Source organism: Cloeon dipterum, chromosome X, assembly GCF_949628265.1.
Source record: "Cloeon dipterum chromosome X, ieCloDipt1.1, whole genome shotgun sequence".
NCBI classification, from domain to species: Eukaryota; Metazoa; Arthropoda; class Insecta; order Ephemeroptera; family Baetidae; genus Cloeon; species Cloeon dipterum.
In genome coordinates this window covers 26,929,616-26,953,640 of record NC_088790.1, presented here as the reverse complement: position 1 = coordinate 26,953,640, position 24,025 = coordinate 26,929,616, and the positions used below count along the sequence as shown (strand labels likewise).

The 24,025-nt window shown below is 35.3% G+C and overlaps 1 protein-coding gene across 1 annotated transcript in view; it reads right to left on the bottom strand.

Moving 5' to 3' along the window:
• Positions 1-24,025, bottom strand: part of LOC135946156 (uncharacterized) — a 39,318-nt gene that overhangs the window by 2,835 nt on the left and 12,458 nt on the right. The window contains exons 3-9 of the mRNA XM_065494231.1: positions 5,173-5,250; positions 5,019-5,113; positions 4,864-4,959; positions 3,637-3,786; positions 2,532-2,607; positions 701-897; positions 493-637 (exon numbers count right to left, since the gene is read on the bottom strand). Coding sequence (XP_065350303.1) covers positions 493-637; positions 701-897; positions 2,532-2,607; positions 3,637-3,786; positions 4,864-4,959; positions 5,019-5,113; positions 5,173-5,250 — 837 coding nt within the window. The remainder of the gene's footprint in view (positions 1-492; positions 638-700; positions 898-2,531; positions 2,608-3,636; positions 3,787-4,863; positions 4,960-5,018; positions 5,114-5,172; positions 5,251-24,025) is intronic.

Below are 24,025 nucleotides of genomic sequence, written 5' to 3'. Positions count from 1 at the left end.
TTTGAAATAAAAAATCTTTTCCAACGTTTCTACGGCGAATGGCTGAACCGATTTTGGTTTTCAGCACGTCTAAAAATAGCAAATTAATTAAAAAAAAAGCAAAATAGCTAGATTGAGTCTGAAATCGCAGCGGAAATGCCTTAAAACCGCTTAAAACCAAATTTTTAAGAAAGTCTGTGGTTGCGCCATCTGTTGGCGGCTTCAATAACTAAGGGTTTATGCAACTGGTCAATTTGAATTTAAAATAGATTCAATTTTTTAAGTTTCGACAAGAAATAAATTCCAGTGTGTTGCAAACTTGGTGTTTTTTTTTTTTGCAATCCTCGTTTCAATAAGTTACATAATTCAACTTGTTCAAATTTTTCAAACAATCACAAGGTAGAAAATTTCTAAAAATATTTAATTAAACGATTTGGTGTCCCGTTCCATCCTTCTCGGTTCTCTATTTTTTATTTATTTATTTTTTAACATAAAACTGAATAAATATCTTACAGCATTCACGGCAGGAGGCAGGAGGGATGCAGAAATAGCGACACCGACGAGGGAGCCCGCGTTGCCCCCGAGCACCGAGAGGGCCACTCCGGCCCCCGACGGAAGCGCGATCAAAACGCCAACCCACAATGAGCGAAGAGCACCTCTAAAATTTGGGAATAAGTGAAACCAGAAATAAAAAGGCAAGAAAAAGAAATATATTTTATACCTGGCCTGCATTTCGTCGGTGGGCCACGGAGCATCGGGACTGCCAGGCCAGTGGGGCTTGATTGAAATTATTATCAGTCCAAAGACAAAACCGATCACTAGACACATTAGCAGGCCGAACAGCTCGTTCATAACGCCGACCCGCTGCAGTTGCCTGTCCCTGATGACGGTGCCGAAGACACCAGCCAAAATTGGACCCTAAAAATATAAAAAATAAAATAATTTAGGTGTGTGGTAATGAAATAATTGGAAATAATTAAAACAACGCATATTTGTTTTTTGGTCAAAAATTGTTTATTTTACGTTTACTTGAGTTTAGGGACAATTTTTTATTTATTATCTAGATAATATGTTATGATAAAACGTACTTATAGAATTTTTATTGTATTGGAATTCTGATAGAAAAACATTCTATATGGTTTTAACTATTTTCGAGGGAATAAGTTTTTACCCGTAGTGCCTCGATTTTTATTTGTTCTAAAGTTGTTTTTACGACCAGATGGTTGTATTAAAAAAATGCTATTTAAAATTAAATTCTAAAAAATTATAACAATAATTTAAAAAAATAACAATAATGAAATTTAGTCAATAACATACTGTTAAAAACCTGGCTAAATTTATCACAGAGGGAAGAGGGACAATTTTATCCCACACAAAATTAATTTTAAAATAAATGCTTAGCAACGCGAAAAATAATAAAATGGTGCTTGCAAAAATCTAACAATTATTGACATTAGCTTGTATTGCATTAAATTCATATTACTTTGCACACTCCATAAATCAAACCGTTGTCACGCACTTTTAAGCGCATGCTTTGCGTGCACGTTGTAATATGAGAATCCAAGCGATGTTTGGGCCTATATGCACCTATGTTTGACTTTCTGTCATTGAAATGACGAGTCCATTCAGATTTCTGAAGATTGCAAAAGCTTACCGACAAAGTGGAATGATACTGGGCAACAATTGAAAATAATTTAAATTGTTGGATGCCGTAAACAATTGACCGATAAACATTTTGTTCAACAATTTGCAATAATAAAAAAATGACCTTCGCCTACAGTAAAAATTCAAATTTTGCCAATTTTCTCAAAATTTACAGTGCTTGAACATATTTTCTTGGCATATTTCGATTCCTCTCGTCGAGCTCTGTCCAATTGTGTATGCCACTTATTGGGGAAACTCTTGGTTCTGAAATTAAATCGGATTTCAAGTAAGGAGACAGCCATTACCATTTGAAAAGCACGCTAACTTTCCAACCAATTTTCTCAAAAAATTACAGCGCTCCTTAGGTCAATTTAGGCTTTAACTGAATCCTAAGGGACAAGTTTATGCATTGGCAACAAGCATTTTCCAGGCTTTTGCAGTATCATTCCTCTTTAAGCGATAAAGAAAAAAAATGAAAAGCATAAAAAAATGTACACTGGATGGAAACTTGCGTTAACCAATTAAGAAACTATTTTGCGGCTGTTCAAATTCCTCGTGTTTCTTTTTTATAACACGGCAAAAAAAGTATTGGAATTTGAGCCTTTTTTGCCCTTTTCGCAGGTAAGGTAAGGTTCATCAGTGGCGCGGCGCGCCGGTTCAATTTGCACAGCTGTGAAGACGCGCAAGAAGTGTCAGTCACACCAGACACTCGACAGCCAGACTGTTTTTTATGATGAGAGTCGTAAACTGTTATACAGCTCTTTTCATTAAACCTGCATATTCGCTCAAGGCGTGAAGACACCAGCCGCGCGTGTTTAATTGAATTTCAGCGAATCGCTCTCGATTGTTAGCACACTCAACTGAAAACGAAAAAAAAATATATTAAATGAAATGAAATGAACACTCACCATCAACGGCGATATCAACATGCTGGCCACCAATATCACAGAGCTGTTTTCCACTAAGCCTAAAGCTGCCACAATGCTGAAACGGAAAAGTTTTATCTGAATTTATTTTACTTGGCGAAGAATAAATTAATTCATTTTAAGGGAGAGCAAGAGAGCAATCAGTGAGGTCGTGAATTTTAAAAATAAATATGGATTAATATGCTCTAGTCACAAAAATCAGGTTTTAAAATAAGATTTAATTGTGAAATTTTAATTGAACGCTATTTTGTTAATTTACATCCAGATTTTTTAAAGTTATGAAGCCAGTTGCAGACTTCATATTTTTTAGGAACAATTTCTGCCCAATTTTAATTATTATTAATTTTTAAACCATCTCTGAATTATTTAAAGAGGAACTATATACACAAAAGCCTGGAAAATGCTTGTTGCCAATGCATAAACTCGTCCCTAAGGATTCAGTTATAGCCTAAATTTACCTAAGAAGCACTGTAATTTTTTGAGAAAATTGGCTGGAAAGTTATCGTGCTTTTCAATTGGTAATGGCTGTCTCCTTACTTGAAATCCGATTTAATATTTAAACCAAGAGTTTCCCCAATAAGTGAAATACACAATTGGACAGATCTCGACGAGACGAATCGGAATATGCCAAGAAAATATGTTCAAGCACTGTACATTTTGGAGAAAATGGTCAAAATTTGAATTTTTGCTGTAGGAAGGTCCTTTTTTATTATTGCAAATTGTTGAACAAATTGTTTATCGGTCAATTGTTTATGGCATCCAACAAATCAAATAATTTTCAATTGTTGCCCTGTATCATTCCACTTTAAAAAGCGAAAAATCGCTGAAAAGCTAATGCAGGATGACTTTAGGAATAAAAAAAATCAGTCTCTATTTTATTTTGTGCGAAATCTCTGCTCGCCGAGCGATCATCAATTTATTGCGCAGCTGTCAGAGAGACGTGAACTTAACTAATGAGCGCAGCAATGGCAGGAGGCAGCGCTCATCTTTCGCAGAGGGAGGTGCAAGGTTAATGGAGATAAATTTATTTATTTACTCTCGCTCGCCTCAATCGTATAAATTGCTCTCGGTTGTGAAGCGGACTCACCCTGCCACCAGAAGGAGCATGCAGAAGTCAAAGGTGAGTTCTGCGTTGGACTTGACTTGCTCCACCACCTGCGCCACCGTCAGCCGAGCGCGCACGCTCGCCACGAACTTGCTCCACGCCGTCACTTTGTTCGGCGCTTCCTTCAGTTTCCTGGGAATACACAGAATTTTGTATGTTAAAAACAGATAAAAAGAAATATATGTGAAAAATATATTCAAAATTTAATTAGATTCGAATTGAGGTCCTTATTTTAAAGTTGGATTGAAATGCCGTATATGAGAGACGAATTTATTTGGATTTTAATATTAATTCAGCGGGGACGCAGATATGGCGTCCGGTGGAGTATGGCGCGAAAAAACGGTCACATGAAAATGCGCGAAAAGAAGCAAGTTTTGGTCAATATTGTGACGTATAATTTGCATTACTTGAACTAATTGTGTCTTTTGGATCGTAAAAACAAACTCTTGGCACTCGTACGGCAATCCAGAGAACTTTTTGTTTCCTACGTTCAGACGCCATCTTGGAACTGCGCAGAGGGAACCAATTTTATCTCACATCTGGCCCCGCCGAAATAAATAAAATTGGAGCGATTACTTTCATAATTGCAAGTATTTATGTCCTCTAAAATTCCATTCACAATCAGTTTGTCGAGTATTTGTTTTCTTATTATCATTTTACTCGCTTGCATATTGCCATGGGAATACCAGCTGATTATTAGATAGAAGTTTTAGTTTATTAAATTTAAACTGTTTTAAAATAAAAAAATTAATTTATTTTATAATATGTAATTTTCAGTATTTAAAAAACAATTTTGTTTATCTAATAAAATTAAATACTTATGAACAATTACAATATTTAATATATTTTTATTTTTTATGATGCATTTTTATTTTAATTTATAAATTTGTGTTTGCTAAAGAAAGAGATATTAGCAAACATTATATCTAAAAATATGTATAAATTCCAGCCAGAATGGCAAGAATTCATTGGTGACTAAACACTTTTGATATTGCAAATTGTGTGCGTATTATTTATAAATTAACGAAATTGATTAAAAAAAATGGTTAAAATGCTATTTGAATCCAACTTAGACTTGACTTACAACCTCTGAGAGCAAATTATAAATCTGGAAAGACCGAACAAAAGAGCAAAATTTGCACAAATTATGGAATAAAAAAATAAAAATTGTAATTTTATCATAGATTTAAGAGTTTTTTACTGACTTACTCTTCAGAACCGAATTCCTCTTCGCCTGACGAGTTGTCTGCAGCCGGCGGCGCTTCTTCAGATTGGCCTTCGTAGTACAAACTGCACGGAATTACACTGAAAAAGCAGAAAACTGAATTTATGGACGGGCCGCTGACAGTTTGACACTTTTTTACCTGACGACGGAGCTGTACTTTTGGCCGATGCCGCAATCCTGCAGACACTGTAGACACTCTTCGCACGGTTCGCCCGATCCGGTGGAGAACATTACCTGAAAAGGTCATGCGTCACGCATTTTTCTTTCCAGAATTTTTTTTCCAACCCGTATACCTGATAGAAATTGCTGTTTTTGCCCGGGCACCAGACTGCATTCTCGATTTTTAGCTTGCTCAGGACGTTCGTGAGTATCTGAAACGAAAAAAAGTGCTTTTCAATGGGCTGCTAACAACTGTGTACACAAAATTCGAATGTATGCACATGTAATTGCATTTTGACAGCGGGATGAGAGCATACAAATGGTCGGCGGTGGCGGCGGCTTCCTTTTGCGCACCCACACCACCTGACCTGGACCGCGAGAGCTGCTGCGGAGGCGTACACATAATCGCAATCATCATCGCATCAAGAGCAGCAATCATTCAGCATTACACGCTGATTTTGTCAGCAGCCAGGTATGCAAATTAGATAGGTGCTTGTTGGCGTAATGCGAATTTGCACACGGGCGTGTTTGATGCGTGGCAAAGAGTAATGACGCATTTATTTTCGTTCAATGATATCGGCAGTGGAACCGGCTCCATCAGACATCATTTTTTCTCCTTTGGTAAATGCCAAATGGCTTGTAATACAAGCATTGCTATTTTGAATCCGTTTGATCAAAAGAACATTATTTTTTAGCTTTGGATCGAGATCAAATTCTTTTCAAGTATTAAGAGAGCGTTGTTTTTAAAGAGGATTGGTTCTGCAAAGCAAAACTCGGGAAAATCCCTGCTGTTTCATTCAAAGCTAATTTTTTCAAATGGTGAGAACTGTCTCCCTACTTGAAATCGATTTTATTCAATTTCACAACAAGCTCCATCAAAAAGAGTCGCCGTTGGATAGATTTCTACAAGACGAATCGAAATGTGCCTTATAAATAAGACCAATTTCTGTAAGCTTTAGAGAAAATCGTATAAATTAGAATTTTAATTTATTATTGCACATTGTAGAACGTACTGATGTTCAAACTAACAATTTGATCAGCTTCTTATTGCAGTCAACAGTTTTAATATTTTCAATTGTTGCTACCCTTTGAATAAATCCACTTAAAGTGGAATGATACAGGACAACAATTGAAAATTATTAGAATTGTTGGATGCCATAAACAATTGATCGATAAACAATTTGTTCAACAATTTGCAATAATAAAAAATGACCTTCCAACAATAAAAATTCAAATTTTGCCAATTTTCTCGAAAATGTACAGTGCTTGAACATATTTTCTTGGCATTTTCCGATTCCTCTGGTCGAGATCTGTTCAACGGTGTATGCCACTTATTGGGGAAACTCTTGGTTTTGAAATTAAATCGGATTTCAAGTAAGGAGACAGCCATTGCCATTTGAAAAGTACGCTAACTTTCCAGCCAATTTTCTCAAAAAAATTACAGCGCTTCTTAGGTCAATTTAGGCTGTAACTCAATCCTAAGGGATGAGTTTATGCATTGGCAACAAACATTTTCCAGGCTTTTGCAGTATCATTCCTCTTTAAACATTTTAAACCAAATGAGTCTGACTCAATCTGCAAAATTTTCAGTAAAGTGAACTGACCCTAAAGTTGTACACGAAAAAAGAGCTTAATAAAAGAATTATTGATTGAAAACTAATTTTTCTTTATTCAAGAAGAGGTGTAAAAACCTGATCGGTAGTTTAAAAATTTATATAAATTGCAGTTTTCGTTTAAATAAGATTTTAATTAGATGAATCAATCAATTTTAAACGTTTGGTATCCTGAGAAAATTAGAAATTTTTCCTAGAAAAATACTTAAATAACAATAGCAGATTGTGAGCAAAAAACCCGCATATTAAAATTACTTATAATTTCCTGTTGACAAAAATTACTTCTTGCAGTTTTTTATTTACACCCGGTAAAAAATTACTTGATGAAGCGATTGATTTAAAAAATTTATAACTATGTTTCGAGATGACTAAAATTGGGCTACATTATTTGCTAATCAGCGCAGAAAATTTGGAGCAACCGTCTTACAACACATGCATCTCATGCCTTTTTTACAAGCTGTTAGTAATTTTTACAGTTAAATCATAATGAAAATTAAAAATGAGACCTCTTCAAAAAAGGATTGCAATTAAAAACCATTATGATTGAATGAATCAATTTCCAAGATTAGTTGCCATCACCTTTGAATTGGAATTTATTTTTGGTTATTATTCTTTCTTTGTAAAAAGTTTTCATATTCAACAATTTCACTATCGTCCCGTTTTTCAGTTTTTTGGCAATCATTGAACCTTCAAATTAAAAAAAATCAGACGTTTAACATTTTAATTTATGATATATCAAATTTTTACTAAAGAAAAAATGCTTGTAAATTAATTTACGAGTTCCCAACATTACCAGGAATGTAAACTAAACCAAAGACATTTAAAACCACGACATGGGGAGTAATTAAAATATTTATCGCTAGAATAATATCCATTTAATGGCGAGCCTTTCATCCTATTCCAGAGCGTACACATATACAATAACAAGGCTTGAAATACGAGTATTCGCGGCGGAGTTTAATATACTTGGTCAGAAAGTTCATTAGTCGGCACACCATAAAGCAGGATGTTTGTGGGATTTGACTGGCGTTTATGACTCTGTTAGTCGAGAGATAAACTTGATTATATAAATACACTTCAAATTAGTCGACATGTTATGCAGAAGCACGGGTCCGTCCAACAAACAAATATATTATAATGCAACTCGATATTTGTGTGCGGTTTTGGTAAGTCAAAAAGCAGGCCGAAACCGCAGTCACCGATGTCAAGAATCAAGGAGGAAAACAATGGGATAATAACCTCTACTCTTCGGAATGAATTAAAAATAATGCTGCTGGTGGTGTTCGCGTGCGTGTGCGTGTGTGTATCGGGATTAGTTGCATTGACACATTTAATTGTTGCACTTGACTCTTGCGTCTATAAGCAGCACCGCGCGGCGACAAAGGTCACGAGCACTGCGCGACAGATGCTTTTCTTGCTCGGAAAACGTGCGTTTGTTGACTCCGTGTGTGAGCGGGTAATTCCAATATACATAATGCTGGTCTCGCGACACGCAGTTCAAGAAAAAGAAAGTGCAAGGGAACGCTTAAATATATGGAAGCCATAGAGGCAGCGCCAGTAAGAGTGGAGAACGTGCAAATCGGCAGCTACGGAAAAATCGTTAGAAATTCATAAATATAAATTGATCAATCTAATTGTTGGTTATTATTATAATTTTCTGGGATTTTTAAGGTAAAAAAAATTTATGACACATTTTCTTCGTGAAATGTGCGCTAAAATTTACACCAATTTGAGTTTTTAATTTTTTTAAATCGTTCAAAGGGCAAAAAATAAAATGGAGAGGGACAAAGATTATTGGTTTTAAAGGTCTTCACATTTTCATCGACAGCGTTCAGCGGAAAATCGAGATTTTAAAGGAAAAATGTAAAGGTTTTGTCCCAATTTGAGAATATAATCGATTTTAGTCTGTTTCTAGGTGTCGGCTTTTTAAATTGCTTTAATGTTTTCCTTATATTGAATAAATATATATTGAAAGGATCAGCTAAATTGAAGTAACCAAAAAATATAATGTAATACCATTTATTTTATGTTTGGCAGAGTAGAATTTATAGTCATAAATTTATTCCAGCAATAGCAAAAACTTTAGTTTACAATTGGAGATTTTATATTATATTTATAAACTTTTTGCACTGTTTTGAATTGAAACAAAATTGTATTTATTAAATTAAATGATTTTTAAGTTTAAAATATTAATTTCAACAGTAAAACAGACAAAATAAATAAATTATCAGTTTTAAATATATTATAACTTATAAGTTTCTTATTTAAATATTTATTTTCCAAAAAACATCAAATCTAGCAGGTTTTTGCGCAACCGCAATTAAGTATTTTACTGAAAACCACACTCCTTTAAGAAGAATAAATTGAAAACAACAAAACCCTGTCAATAACCGCAGAGAAACGCGGTTAAACAGTGCACATCCTCGACGCATATGAATGTTTTCGGTCAATAATTTTTAAGGTAAACTTCTAAGCAAATCATTTTTTTGTAATTAAACTACAGTAAAACTCCAACAACTGTTGAAAGTAATTTTTCCATTAAAAATATAAATCCCGAGTGTTGTTAAATTTTCCTATCTAACTTTAGAATCAAACGAAGGATCTCTCTCTACTGAATGGCATGTTCAATTGAACAACTGGCGCTGAAGCTGAATTTGAAATGTGACAATCAATCACCTCAGCAAGGAAAACGCGTGTCCGATTCCATAGGCAAATGTCATTTGGGCCAACTTGCACTTGTTTGTCAAGGCGACGATCTGTCTCTGAACGTGCCAACCAGGCGTTAATATCATCAATAAAGTGCTGCACTGCACACAATAACTCAAGGTGAGCTTTTATCTTTCTGCATTTCTCTGCCGCCCTCCACGATCGACGAATGACCACACGAAAGGTTGACGGACATTCATCCTCCGCGCCGGTGCAAACCAGATGAGAGAATATGCAGGTGCGTGATGCGTTTTATTGCTGTGCTCCTGCTGAATCGCGGCTAATTAATTAAGCGATGCAGCCAAATGGTCGCCATTAATCCTCTGATTTACACAAAGAACCCTGGTACTACTTGTTTCTCGGAAGATTATTATTTATTTAATGCACACACGCGCGTGTTCTATGTATTATATTCGCAGCGCGACGATTGCGATGGGGTTAAAGGGCGCGGAACGGGCTATTGTCAGAGATTTTTTTTGTTAGCTCTGCTGTAACATTGTAGTGAAATTGATGGGGATCGAGAGGTTGCGAAATTTATGGACTGATTCGAATTGCTTCAGATTATTGTCGCAATTACTTTTAATCTCTGTTATACACGCTGGTGTTCGAAACTGTCACCATAAATTTAATCCTTTTATTATAGACGTCGCAATTTCATTTAGTACCTCAACATTTATTTTCGCCTTAATAGCTCCTAAATCATTAAATCAATTAGCAGTTTTGATTGAAAATCTCTACCAATAATAATAATAATCTCTCTCAACGATTAATCAATTAATTCCTCTCGTTGTAATCTATAGATCCAGCGGTGTTCGAATTTTGAGGTATAAATTCCTTTTTGGTGTAGTAAATCTTGATTTTTATTTAGAAAACAAAAACAGGTGCTTGTTATTCCCCTTTCATAGGCAGGATAAATCTCTAATAAATTTGTAACGAAACTGAGATTACGTGTGAATCGTTGGGGCTGCTATATATTTTTCTGTACACTTTCTAACAATTGAATTTTTTAGAATTTTTGCGTTAGTTAGAAAACCGACAGTAGGAAAAATCGATAAATATAATCAGTTTTGATTGATGTGCAGATTTTTCCTCTACGGCAAGGTGTTCCGAACAAATTTAGAACCGAGTACAAACCCTCACGGAAAACCTTCAAAACCACATTTTCTATTACTTAATTTTTGATTCGTTTCAATAAAATAGTCTATATATATACGAAATTTCAAATAGATCAGATACGGATGAAAACTGTAATTTAAAATGTGAGTTGATGTTCACAAATTTATAAAAATTGGCTGGGATTGCATGAACCAGTGATCTTAACAAGTAAGAACACGAATTCGTCATTTGAGTTCGCTGCAAGTTCAAGCTTAAAAATCCGCACGAAAGATTTTCCTTGTCTCTTGAATAATAAGCGAAGTTTGGAGCCGATTTTCTCTGATAGTTAAAACGGCATTCCCCATTTTCGTCCAGAATTATGCCACTTAAACAAACGAGGGTGAGATGTGATTCTTTTACAAGAAGTTGTCAAATGTTCTCAACAGGGAAAATATTTGTATTGGATTGATATACTGGTCATCAATTGAAAATGATGCAGTTTGAAGTCAATTATGTGTGTTTTTAATTTTAATCACATTAAAAGTGCAATAATCTAATATTAACAAGGAAAACTTTAAATTGTTATTTACTTTCAAGAAATTATAGTTATTTTGTTAAAAATATCAAGATTTTATTTTAATTGCGTTTTTCAATTTCCATTATTGAGATGTATCAAATGGGGTTTTTTCGGAGAAACTCTATGTTGTAAAATAAATAAACTAAAATATATAAAATTTCGTGTAAAAAGGGAGGCAGCTTGTTATTTAAAAAACAACTCGTTTTTTTAAGTTTGGCCGCATCAGTGCATCATTGAATATTTGTTAAACACTGGAAACACTAGTTTCCTGACTTAATTATAGATATTTTTCATTGAAATTGGTTGGCAAACTTTCTAGACTTTATTTTGTGTTGAATTTAAAATAAATCTCTAGATAAAACATGGACGCCTGTATTTAAATCCAAAACATCGGCGGTATAGTACATATTGCTTTTCGTTTGTCAATTAAAATTTCCTCCTTAGGAATCGAAGAACAAACTCTCATAAGTCTAAATTTTATTAGGACTGTGACTTAATCTATATCGATAAGAATTGTGTTTGCATTCAAACAGCGAAAATAAGAGTTTGCGTAAGGTAGATGTCGAAAATCAAGTTCACTGGTGAGCGGAAATATCAATTACATATTCAAAATCCATGAATAAATAATTGTTCTTTCAACAATCAAGGATTTTTGCTTCCAGCTCTGCAATCAGCCACAAAGGCCACAAATAAATTATTTTTTCCTTCAATTTGTGACTTATTATTTTCTTTGGGATCTACATGATCAAAATCGCTTTGACTGACGTTTAAAAATGAAAAAAAAAAATGTTTTCAGACGTTGTTTGCTGATGTAATTATGTCGTTTAACATGTTTACGCATGTAACATAGTATTAACGCACAAAACAAACAAGTGTTCGTATTTATTCATCGCGGATAAGAAAATTTAAAGCCGCTCCCCTATTAGCAGACGGGATGTTATCTGCGCAGAAAATAAATCTGACACGAGCTGGCGAAAATTGCGTTCAATCGAAGATATTCGCTGCGAATCGGCGGCCCTGGCTGATTTTCTCGATTTTCTGCCGCTCTCGGTTGGCTCGGCGATGCGCCTTATTGATACATTTTAGCCCGGAGCCGAGCAATTTTCATATTATATATATTTTTTGCCTCCGTCGGGGCGTATTACCATCATTAAGCGGCTTGGTCCATCGGACAGCATGACATTAAGCCTAATTGATTGATTTATTGCACGCGGCTTTGAATGCGTGTATGCACGATTATCCGTTGATTGTAATTCGACGACCAGCAGGTTAGCGGAGCGAATTTTCACCGGCAGAACGCACCGAATTCCTCGAAGCGCCGATTGCATCTTATCAGGTGGAAGCAAGCGCCTGTTTTTAGGCGTGAATTCTCCGAATGGCAATTTGCCTGCCTATTCATTCTTGACGCGCGTGTGTTACTTCCATTGAGACAAATGGAATTTATGCGCAATTTAACTTGTCACTTCTTTCTAAGCGCATAAATTCTGAATTGAAATTTAATCAGACACAATATAAAGAAAAAATGTTATAGAAATTTCAGTTAAATCCTCAAAATGTTTAAATTATAATTATTTCAAATAAAAATAACAATGAGTTTTTAAATTTTATTTTCTCTCTAATTTAAAGACCGTCTTTGACGAAGTTTCTGAGTACACCAATCGATTCCTGAGGGTCGAATTAGGCAAAGTGAATATTTTTTCAGACCTAAAAGTCCAGCGCGACGTGCGTAGCACAAAAAGAACTTTTTTCCCGCCAAAACATTATGAACTGCGCATGCGTCAGAGCTGGTTTGAGCACTTGCAGGGAGTTCGCCTGTACGAATGACTTCTTTGTCAGATCCAGCCAGATCTGACGCATGCGCACTTCTCGCATTCATATTGTTTTGGCGGGAAAAAGTTCTACTTGTGCTACGTACGTCGCGCTGGACTTTTAGGTCGGGAAAAATATCTAATTTCCCTAATTCGACCCCCAAGAATTGATTGGTGTGCTCAGAAACTTCGTCAAAGATGGACTTTAACCAATACTCTCATATATTTTTTAAATTTTTATTTATAAAGATTGATGGATTTAAAAATGCAATGGCCCTTTTGACATCAACACCCCAGTTAAATTCCTTTTCTAACAGACATGTGTTCGCGGGATATGCATTTTTATTTATTTCTTTATTTTCTTATTAAATGTAACCCTTTTAACCTGGGGAGAATAAGGACCGTGATTTTAAATGGTGCGACAGACAAATTGAGAATTCTAATAATTTCTCTACTGTATTGTCCGTTTAAGAATTTAAGATTGTCAACTTCTGTCAGTTTTATTTTCATTCTAGCCCTAAATAATCATGCATTAGGCGCAATTTAATCAAAGTAAAAACTTCCAAACCCGTCTATGGAACTCAAAACTGACTAAATAAATTATGAGAAACGTCTAAATCACCATCTAAATACGCGCAAAAACTCTCAACAAAAATTGCCTAAAATCATATTGTAAAATTTAAAAAAATAATTTAATCAAATCACTTTAAGATCACATGATTTGTAATCCAAATTAAATCGAAATTGCTCTCTTTCATGTTGTAAATTCCAGTAAATTTAAATTATTCATCTCTTATACTGTACACAATATTAATGTCATTTCCTCAACAATTTTGAAGGTTTCAAATGCCAGGTCATGATCGCATCATAAAAATTGTGACCTTCTCTAAAGGAATTCCTGTCGGATTGAACTTTACGATTAAAACTTCAGCGCGAGAAATGATCGGGCAGCGCGTCAGGTGGCGTGTCAAAGTCGTTGCTTTGCTAAATTGAAATCATTAAAACAACCTCTGGCCGCAGTCGCCGCCTCTCCTTTTCATGTTTGAGAATGAAAGGGCAGTTAGTTGTAGCAGATGATGAGCTGCTTCAGGTGTGCCCTGGCCGACGCGCGGGCCCATTTATATACATATTTGGCAGGCAAAATATCCCGTCGGCTTTGCTACACGCCTTTGTTCCCAGGTGGTAAAGTAAAGCAGCCAGCACATATGAAAGATTAAAATGTGTATTCGTTTTCTGCGCGCCATACATGTTTTTATCCTTCAAAGAGAGAGAGAAAGAAAGACGACGCACGCTCACGAAAAGATGAATTCAATTTCGTTCGGCTCCTCCATTCACGTTTCGCGGCCACTCTCGGGATACATATTCTCTTTATTGATTGCACTCGCGTCAGAATTTTGTGTATTTCTCTCCTGCCTAGTGCCTGCCTCTTGAATGACGTCATTTGAATCGTGACTGACTTGTATTATTCATTTGTACAAATTTGATTAATGTCGATAAATTAAATCCAATGAAAAACTCTACAATTTGACATAATTTTAATACGAAACATCAACGTACTAAAAATTTCAGATATTATAATGAATAAAACCTTTTGCTGGACAACAATAAAAATAAATCAACATTAATTTCAAGTTTTGCCCAATTTTCGTCAATGTGTGGTCACTCTTTGTTTTAATCCAATGGTGAGCAAATTATGAGCAGCGGGGGCCAGATTCGAGCGACGCGCAGATATGGCATCCGGTGGAGTATGGCGCGAAAAAACGGTCACGTGAAAATGCGCGAAAAGAAGCAAGTTTTCGTCAATATTGTGACATAATTTGCATTAATCTTAACTAATTCTGTCTTTTGGATCGTAAAAACAAACTCTTGACACTCGTACGGCAATCCAAAGAGAGCTTTTTGTTTTCCACACTCAGACGCCATCTTGGATCTGCGCAGTGCGAACCAATTTTATCGCACATCTGGATCCCGCTGATTATGAGATTAATTTTCCATTTCCCTGCTTCCCAACTTTGGAGTCAATTTTCTTTGAAATTTTAAACATTTTCAGATTTTCTTATTATTTTAATGCTTCGCAGTGAGCAAAATAGTAAAATTAATTCAATTTTCTAGACTTAAAGAGTGACTCGTTTAGGCTATTAAAATTATTAATTAACCAATTAATTTATTTATTTTGAAAACTCTCTAGCTACTTAAAATGTGCGACAGTAAAAAATTTTGCGCTGAAAAGCTCAGGAAAAAACAATTAACACCATTGATTAATTAAAGAAAATAGAAAACACAGAAAGAAAGCAAAATAAACATCATATTTAAATATTCTGGAATGATTTTAACCAATTTAATGTGCTTCTGGAGTAGAACACCGGATGTTCTAATTAAATTTGAATCATTTCCCTAGGAAAATTCAACAAAAATATTTTTTTTCGTTTAAAAAACAATTTTATAAATTTTACGAAAAAAAATCTTAAAAGACAAGCAACAAATATTCTATTTCCGGTTTTCACGTCATCATTCTTTGCAGTGTTAATGTTTTAAAGACATTTTCAACCAATATGTAATTCATTCAGGCTTATATGTTTCATGTTTCACGCTGAGTTTTTACATAAATCGGTCGGCCCACCCTTTGTACTTGGCGTACCTTTTACAGCCATTAACAGAAAAAGCAGGCAAGTGTAACTAAATCTCTGGTTCAGCAGCGGCAGGGTAATAAAAAAGTTTTCAGGAATTGGCAGCTCCGGCGAGTCTCAAATTCCAATCCAATTAGTGCGTGCTCGCAGCAGCTTATTATTTTCTCCCTTTGTGGCTTTGCACGCAACGAGAGAGCAGAGCAATAATATGTGTATTAATCTCTGTTGTCGGCGCGATCCGACCCACACGTGTCAAATTCCGCACCTCGCAAAGCCGAAATTGAATTTACGAGCACGCAGAGCCGCTTTTTAGCGCGCAGCAGTTAGTGCCCAATTTATTGTGTTGCGTGAGCGCGAGGGAGGCGCGGTGGCACTCGCAGCAGATAGATAACGAGTCTCTCTCTCTCTCTCTCTCTGCTCCTTCTTGAGCAGTCTTTTTCTCTCAATTTATTATGTCACTTTGCTGTTTAGCCACTCTGAAACGACGGGAGAGGTGCAAGGACGGGAGTAGAGACTGTGAATAATAGTTTTTTAATGTAATTTGAAGGTTTTAAGGTCAAGGGATGTAAATTTTAGACAGTCGGCTTTTTTCTGACTTCCAGAGTATGTAAATCTAAAGATTCTGAAAAGAATTTCAAATCAAAAGGTTTAAAAAAATAATTCAGAGTTTCGGAGGAATTAATATCTCTGGTAAATTATCATATAAGATTAAATTTGCTGAGATTTCTTGACTTCTTTTTACTAAAATTTATTTATTATTATTTTCTGATGCTTTTTTGCAATTCAGGTTTTTCTTTCGATTAAAATAAAAAATTTTGAAGGAAATAAAAAACGTTAAAAATGGAATGCCCTTCTTCAAAGGAATTTTCTGAACAAAAATAAACAAAAACACCGCAGTTGTATAAGCCCTTTGTGTTCGAAGCTTCCAACAGATGGCACCACCGTATACTTTTGTAATAAATTTAATTTTAATTAACTTCCGCTGTGATTTCAGAATAAATCCTGCTACTGTGCATTCTTCACCTAATATACTTTCTTTTGACGTTCTAAAAACCAAAATCAGTCCAGCCAGTCGCCGTAGAAATGTTGGAAAAGATTTTGTATTTCAAAAAATAGTTTTTCACGATTCTACGGCGATTGGCTTAACCGATTTTGGTTTTCAGCACGTCAAAAGAAAATAAATTAAGTGAAGAATGCACAGTAGCAGGATTGAGTCTGAAATCGCAGCGGAAGAGCCTTAAAACTAAATTTTTTTAACAAAGTATACGGTGGCGCCATCTGTTGGCGGCTTCGAACTTTAAGGGCCGTGTAATTTATTTTATTTTGACATGTAGATATAAAGAAATAGATTAGCATTCTCATTACGCATGGTCGGCTCTGGTGAAAACAAATGGATATTATTTTCAAGAGTGCATCAAACAAATAAAAAACCAGGGAAGATCAATTTTTTAGCTTAGTACAAAATAACCTTTGGAGAAGGAATCTGGAGTTTTTGCAAGGCACTGGTCTGATGTAAAAAAAATAATATGCAAGCCCGAAGACACGTTCAAAAGCATCGTTCGGCTTCATCAGCGAGTGAGCTGCTACTTTTGGACGCGGCGATGAACCGGCGTAGCTGGTGTTGCCAGAGGTGTGTACATTTATATTTCAAGATGTATTGGCCATTGTTAGACGGACGTCGAGAAATAAAGAGCAGCGCGGAGAAAAAGCATCTCATCTTCGCAGCATCCATATACATAGGTGTATAATAACGCGAGCGAGCGAGCCAGCCGTGTAAGCCGCTCTTTCTTTCTTTCTCTCTTTCTTTCTTCCTTGCATGAAAGGGAGCAGCGTGCTTTCGGCGCGATAGCCATCTCGGATATATATACACATTATAAAACTGCAGATAGATAGATAGATAACGCGATAGCAGAATTAAATTTTAAAAACCATCCAGCCGAAATTCAAATTGGCCGTACGCGTCTCTCTCGTTAGATGACGTGCAGTAATTAATAATTGTTGCCTGCGGTGAGAATGAATGCAGCCGGCGAAAGAGACACTGCAAAATTAGCAAGCTTCGAGGCACGAGAGGATCGATAAGAACATGAATGTCTCTCCTTCGCGCGTGCACCTCGTACAAAAAATTGTTGCTGATTTTTTTTTGCATGCGGCTAGATTCAATTCCTAGATAATGTTTATTTTTTTAGTTTGTTTACAGAATTAATCAAATGAGTCGGAAATAAAGGATAATAAAAAAAATGAGAAACAGCGCTTGATAAAACCTTGTTCTGGGGAGCAATAATAATTGATTTACCACTGATTGAACGAAAGGTTTTGATTAATTAGAGAAATCTAGTTTTTTATTTACTTAACAGTTAACTGAAATAAAAATAATTTTTTGTAGTACCTGCGGTTCTTTATCATAACATAAGAGACTGCAGAGATATGATTTCCGTCTGATAAAAATTGTTTAAAAACGTACAAATTATTAAATGTTTGTTAAGTTTAAATAATTAATTTGAAAAGTGAACAATAGTAGATATGATACAAATAATTTCAACACAAGAGATATTAAAAAGGTACATTCTCCTTAGCAATCTGATTTATGAACATCATAACTCATTCATGGAAGTAACGTTTAATTTATAATATACATTTTTGTAATAAAAAATATTTATAAAGACAAAATTCTGTACAGTTGAATAGTTTATGAAAATGTTTAAATAATAATATTAGTTTTAATATAAATTAAAAATTAAAATTAGTTTTTTAAAAATTATACTATAAAATTAATAATATATTGCCAAATTTTACAAGTTACAAGGTCAATCAAAATAATTTTTGACATTAGATAACTACATTTTACGGATTTGCGAGGAATTTTGTTTAAAAAATGAAGACCTCGGAATCTCTCATCTCTCCTTTGACGCAACTTTAAAAAGAAATAAGTGCTTTAAATTGGATTCCTCTTGCCAATCCCATTCAAAACAATACCACGATTGATGACCTAGAGGCTACTTCTTATAATTTTGGATTTGAATTAAAATTTTGAAAATGAAGTTTAGGAATTTGTTATTTTGAAAACGTTCTTAAAATTTGTCCCAGCTGATCCATTGTGTAAAAATTTAACAGATGGTGATTTATTTCATTTACCATAAATTCAACTTAAAGACTCAAAGTGAAAATTTTTTCGACCTTTTCGTGTTTTATTATTATATTCGTGCAAATATTATCAACTAAAGATTTCCGGTTCTAACCATCAGAATTGCAAAAACTGCACACCGCTAGAATCTTCTCAACCTCCCCTGACCAGCTCAAGGGTTTATTGGTGCTTAGCCTTAACCCTTTAAACCTCACATAATTTCAAAACATCAGAAAATTGATATGATTTAATTTTAGAGCGATCAAAAAGGCATTTAATTTTTTTGCAGAATGCTTGTGTTCTCATGGCATTAACAGTGTTGTAAGTTCGAAAGACACTATAATTAAAATGTTGGTGCAAATAATGCCGTAATGCTAGCGATGATTTATTTAACAGCTGCAAACGCATCAGAGAAATGCACTCGCAACAAGCAATAATTTATCGCCGCATGGCAGCGTTTCAGATTTCAAGCCGTACAATCTTACAAAGGGGCGGACGGCTCGTTTCAAATTGGTTATTTTGTTCCATTCGAAATACGTCTGGAGTAATAAATCGTCAATTTCTGTTATTTCGCGAAGCCAAGAGGGCAGTTATTATAAGTATGTGCGCCGGAATGAATAAATAATACGATCTTGCGAGAGTGCTAATGAAGTGCAGCGCAGCGCCCGGTTCGATGCATTAAACATGGCATGCCATTTAAGGCGTACTTTCGCCTCTGCACGAGTCTCGAGACGTGGGAAACGGCGGCGGCGCAGTTCGCAGTACTTCTCTTCAATCAGATAATTAAAAAGGAATTTATTGAAAATTCAGGGTTGAGAGTTGAGAACAAGAGGCAAAAACCTTGCTCAGCCGTTTGCATTGCCACCTTTTAATTATAAAGGAAAATTCAAAAGAAAAATCCGAAAACGCATCACCAAAATACGAAAGAAATTGTTTTTTCTCTTCAGCTGTCGATAATTTTGCCCTGAAAAAATTAAGACAGTTAAAAGGACAGTTTATATGGCTTTCATTTTTTTTTTAAAGTTTGAGGAGCTCGGAAAACTCATAATAAATAATTAGCCTAACAAAGTTAGAGAGATTTGTTTTGGTCAGAAAACCATGCTAAAATTTTCATCGTCAAAAAAATAAAAATGTCTTCCATTTATTTCTTGTGAATTTTTAAAATTGAATTTCACTTCCTCAGGAATTTTAAATGCCCTAAAAACCAAAAGTAATTCTAAATCTGTTTATTAATTAATTTACAGCGGGGGCTAGATTCGTGCGACGCGCAGATATGGCGTACGGTGGAGTATGGCGCGAAAAAACGGTCACGTGAAAACGCGCGAAAAGAACCAAGTTTTGGTCAATATTGTGAAATAATTTGCATTTCTTGTACTAATTGTGTCTTTTTGATCGTAAAAACAAACTCTTGACACTCGTACGGCAATCCAAAGAGAGCTTTTTGTTTCCACATTCAGACGCCATCTTGGATCTGCGCAGTGCAAACCAATTTTATCGCACATCTGGCCTCCGCTGCTAATTTTTTTATTTTAAAGTGACAAATTTCCTCCTCATGCAATCTTGTTCAAAACATTTACGTTCGAAAAGCTTGCGTGCATCAGCACAACCTCAATCAATCCAAGTTTGATGCAGAGCAACAAACTCTGCGCGATATTTTTCCCGCAAACTGGCTGCGCGATGCGAGATTGGAATAAACGCCTTTTAATGATAATGAGCTCGGCCAATAACACGCATCATTGTCTCCGCTCTTCTCAGCGGCTGGATGGCATTGTTTGTGTTTATTTACAAGGCAATTATCTGGAGTGGTGTTGTGTGCACGTCGATTGCACGTCGATTTTATAACGCGCACGTATACAGTGCAATTCATTTACATGCAATTTAAGCAGGAGAATTCTCTGCTCCTTACACGTGAGAATTTGCCGCCGCCGCCGCTGCTGCTGCTTCGCGCACTTGTTGCTTTTTCCGGTGGCTTTCTCGCGGCCCGATTTGCGGCATCCTCAAGAAACGCATTCGCGTCAATCTCGTCCGTTGTGCGTGTACAGACGGTGTGACTGGGAATGCGCCACTTGCCCGCTTGCGTGATTTGGTACGGTACTCCACATCGAGAGGCAATTTGCGGGAAATTAGTTTTCAATGTCCTTTTCAAGGTACAAACAGAACCTACTCAATCGTCTCCGTCATGAAATCGAGAAAATTGCTTCTGGAAAATACACTGAGTTCTGGGTCTTCGAATTCTTTGATCAGGGTTTACATAAATTTATAGCAAAACAATTGTTAAAACGCCAAAAAAGAATCCTCACACAAAATTTTTAGAATTTGATCTCAAAAAAGCCAGGGTTTGGGCCGGACAAGATAAAAAGGGTGAATTAAAATTCTATAAAATGTTCAAAATTCATTATTTTAAGAGTTCAGTGGCACTATGCTTTGTTTAATTCAATATTTGGCCTCCAGTTTTTATCTTAATGATAACTGTCTAACTGCATGTTCCAGAATAATAATTGTAAATATCAATATTTTCAATGCAGTAAAGTAAGCACGCTTTTCAAATGGAGAGGACTGTTTACCTACTTGAGATCAGCGGGGTCCAGATTCGTGTGACGCGCAGACATGGCGTCCGGTGGAGTTTGGCGCGAAAAAACGGTCAAGTGAAAATTCGCAAAAAGAACCTTTTTTCATCATTATTGTGGCGTAATTTGCATTACTTGCACTAATTGTGTCTTTTAGATCGTAAAAAAATTCTTGACACTCGCCACGGCAATCCAAAGAGAGCTTTTTGCTTCCCACATTCAGACGCCATCTTGGATCTGCGCAGTGCGAACCAATTTGATCGCACATCTGGCCCCCGCTGCTTGAGATATTATTTAATTTCACAATAAATAGTTTCCCCAAAAATTATTATAAACCTTTAGATAGATCCCGACGAGAGAAATTAAAATCTGCCAAGAAAATAAGGTCAAACGCTGCAAATTTTCCGAACAATTGGCAAAATTTAAATTTTAACAGTAGTAAAAGGTCCATTTTTTATTTTGCACATTGTAGAAAATGATCAACTGCTTATGTACTATACATAGCCAATAATTTTCAACTGTAGAAACTTTTCTTTTTTATTAATTAATGGTTTATTAAACGCAAAATATGCGTGCAACACTCTACATCTAAAGGTTAATCAATTTTTACACATTTTCGCTGCTTCTCTCAAAGTAAGTTTTCTTGCTGTACACTTTTGGATATGATATTTTTCACAAGTCTCGCCACAGAACTTACATCTACTTTTCTTTTTTATAGATAAAAATTCATTTTCGAAACGAAAAATAGGTCGTGCGCGCTGGCAATAACCTTGTTCTATTTTTTAAAATGTAAATATAATAATCCCTCGCCGTATCAGTATTTCCAGCCAACCTCTGCAATCTATACGTATGTATTTATCACCTGCATGCGCAGCAGAATCTTTATTTTATAACACAACAATTGATTAATCCCATATAATCTTTATTGCAGACCGCCATTGATTTTCGCCTTTGTGGACAAGTCAAGGATTTGTTTTTAATTAAATTTAATCAACCGACAAAAAATTACGACCCATAATATTTTTGTTCTTCATCGAGAGCAAAATAATGGAGGAAGTATGTGAGTTAAATTTTGGCATTGTGCCACTTGTTCGCGAAAACAGCTGTGAGACGCCGAGAATTTGCAAAAGGTCATTGCACACTCTCTTTTTCTGCCTAACTGCTAATATTCGCAATGAAGGCTGAGCACCCAGTAAAAACAAATTGGCGATCTTAATAGCCGCAGCTCAGCTGTTTTTATAGCCAATCAAAGACAGCGCCAATATATGAAAATTTCCTTCACACTAATCGCAAACGAGTTTAAATTTAGCATGCTGCGCTGTGTGTGTGTATTCAAAAGTTCTTTTTCTGCTTCAGAACGCTTCAGTCTGAGGCCGACCGCCAGTTTAAATTCGTACGTGAACTTTTTAGAGTGCTCTCGCGCTGACATCTTTTTATTCTGCCAGCCAGCGCCGGCCGGACAAATGAACACAGACATATAATACATATATTTATATGAATTCGCGTGCAGTGGAGAGAAGACGAATGAGTGTGCAAACAAACAAACATAGAGAGCAGACACGCGAGGCCCACAGGGTGTTGATCCCTCGACGTCATTTCGCTGCGCTCTCATTTAATAAAAAGGGGCGTGCTGATCTTTCAAACGTTTGCTATGATTAAAAAATTAAACCAGTCTATTTTCAAGTATCACCTATTGAGCCCTAACAAAAACAAAAACAAATAAATAAACTATGACTGTTTCCAAGGCCGCCGCTATTACATATAGTTGTCATTCTTTCCATGTTTGTATGGTCGTTAATTCAATCAATCAATATTTAGTTGATAACTGCTAAAAATCATATCGCTAACTGTTAATGAGCTCATTCAATCTTACTTGTATCATTATTTATATTTTAAACTGTTTTTAAAATTTTCCTTAAAACTATGGTTCAATTTATTCTGATTGATTTTATTTTTAAAATGCAAAAAAAATAAGAAATAAAGAACAAAAACTAATACAATATTTATTTCACAACTTGCCGTTATTTTTTAATATATATTTTACAGGCATTCAGTACATGGTTACAAACAGTTAAAATAAGTTTAAATTAAAAATATAAAGGCAAATAAAAACCAGTTTTCAAAACCAATCTTTTTTCTAGAAACCAACTGACTTGCCCAGAAATCACCTAATTGTCTATTTTCACTGAAACATTTTTGGTAAAATTAGTGACCAAATTTTTCACGAAACTTCTCAATTCCATAAAATTCTATGTTAATTTAAACTAAATGAACACATAATGAAAAGCCAGCTTTTTCCAAAAGCGTTTTTTTTTAATCAACCTGAAACTGAAATGGGGTTTAGAATTTAAATTGAAACACATTCTGCAAATTTAATTTTGTTTATCTTCAGAGTTAAATTTTTGCCGACGTTGATGAATTTTTTAAATCATTTTAATGATTTTCAACCAGTAAAAAACAATTAGGGCTTGGAAATTTGGATGATCGCCTTTTGTCTAAAATTCCTATCGATGATGGACGATGAAATGAGCACAAATCAAGCAATTTAAAACCATTTGAACCGTCTAAAACCGCTTAAATCCACAACTATTTGTCACGTCAGGAAGTTTTTCTCGCGTTTTAATTTTTTAAAACATTTTCAAAAACTTTGGCCCGCTGAATGCCACTGGATAGTTTCAAATCTGAAGAAATGGCACCAGATAATAATTTTGTTTCTTATTTATGACATGCGAAAACTAGTCAAAAATAATGGATCAAATAAAATAAAATTGGCGGAGAGAGCAGATCTGATTGTGAGCTCTACGATGAAAGAGAAGTATTTTTTATTTCCATCCCATTCTAATTGTTGCATGTTAAAAGTTCAAAGCCTCTGC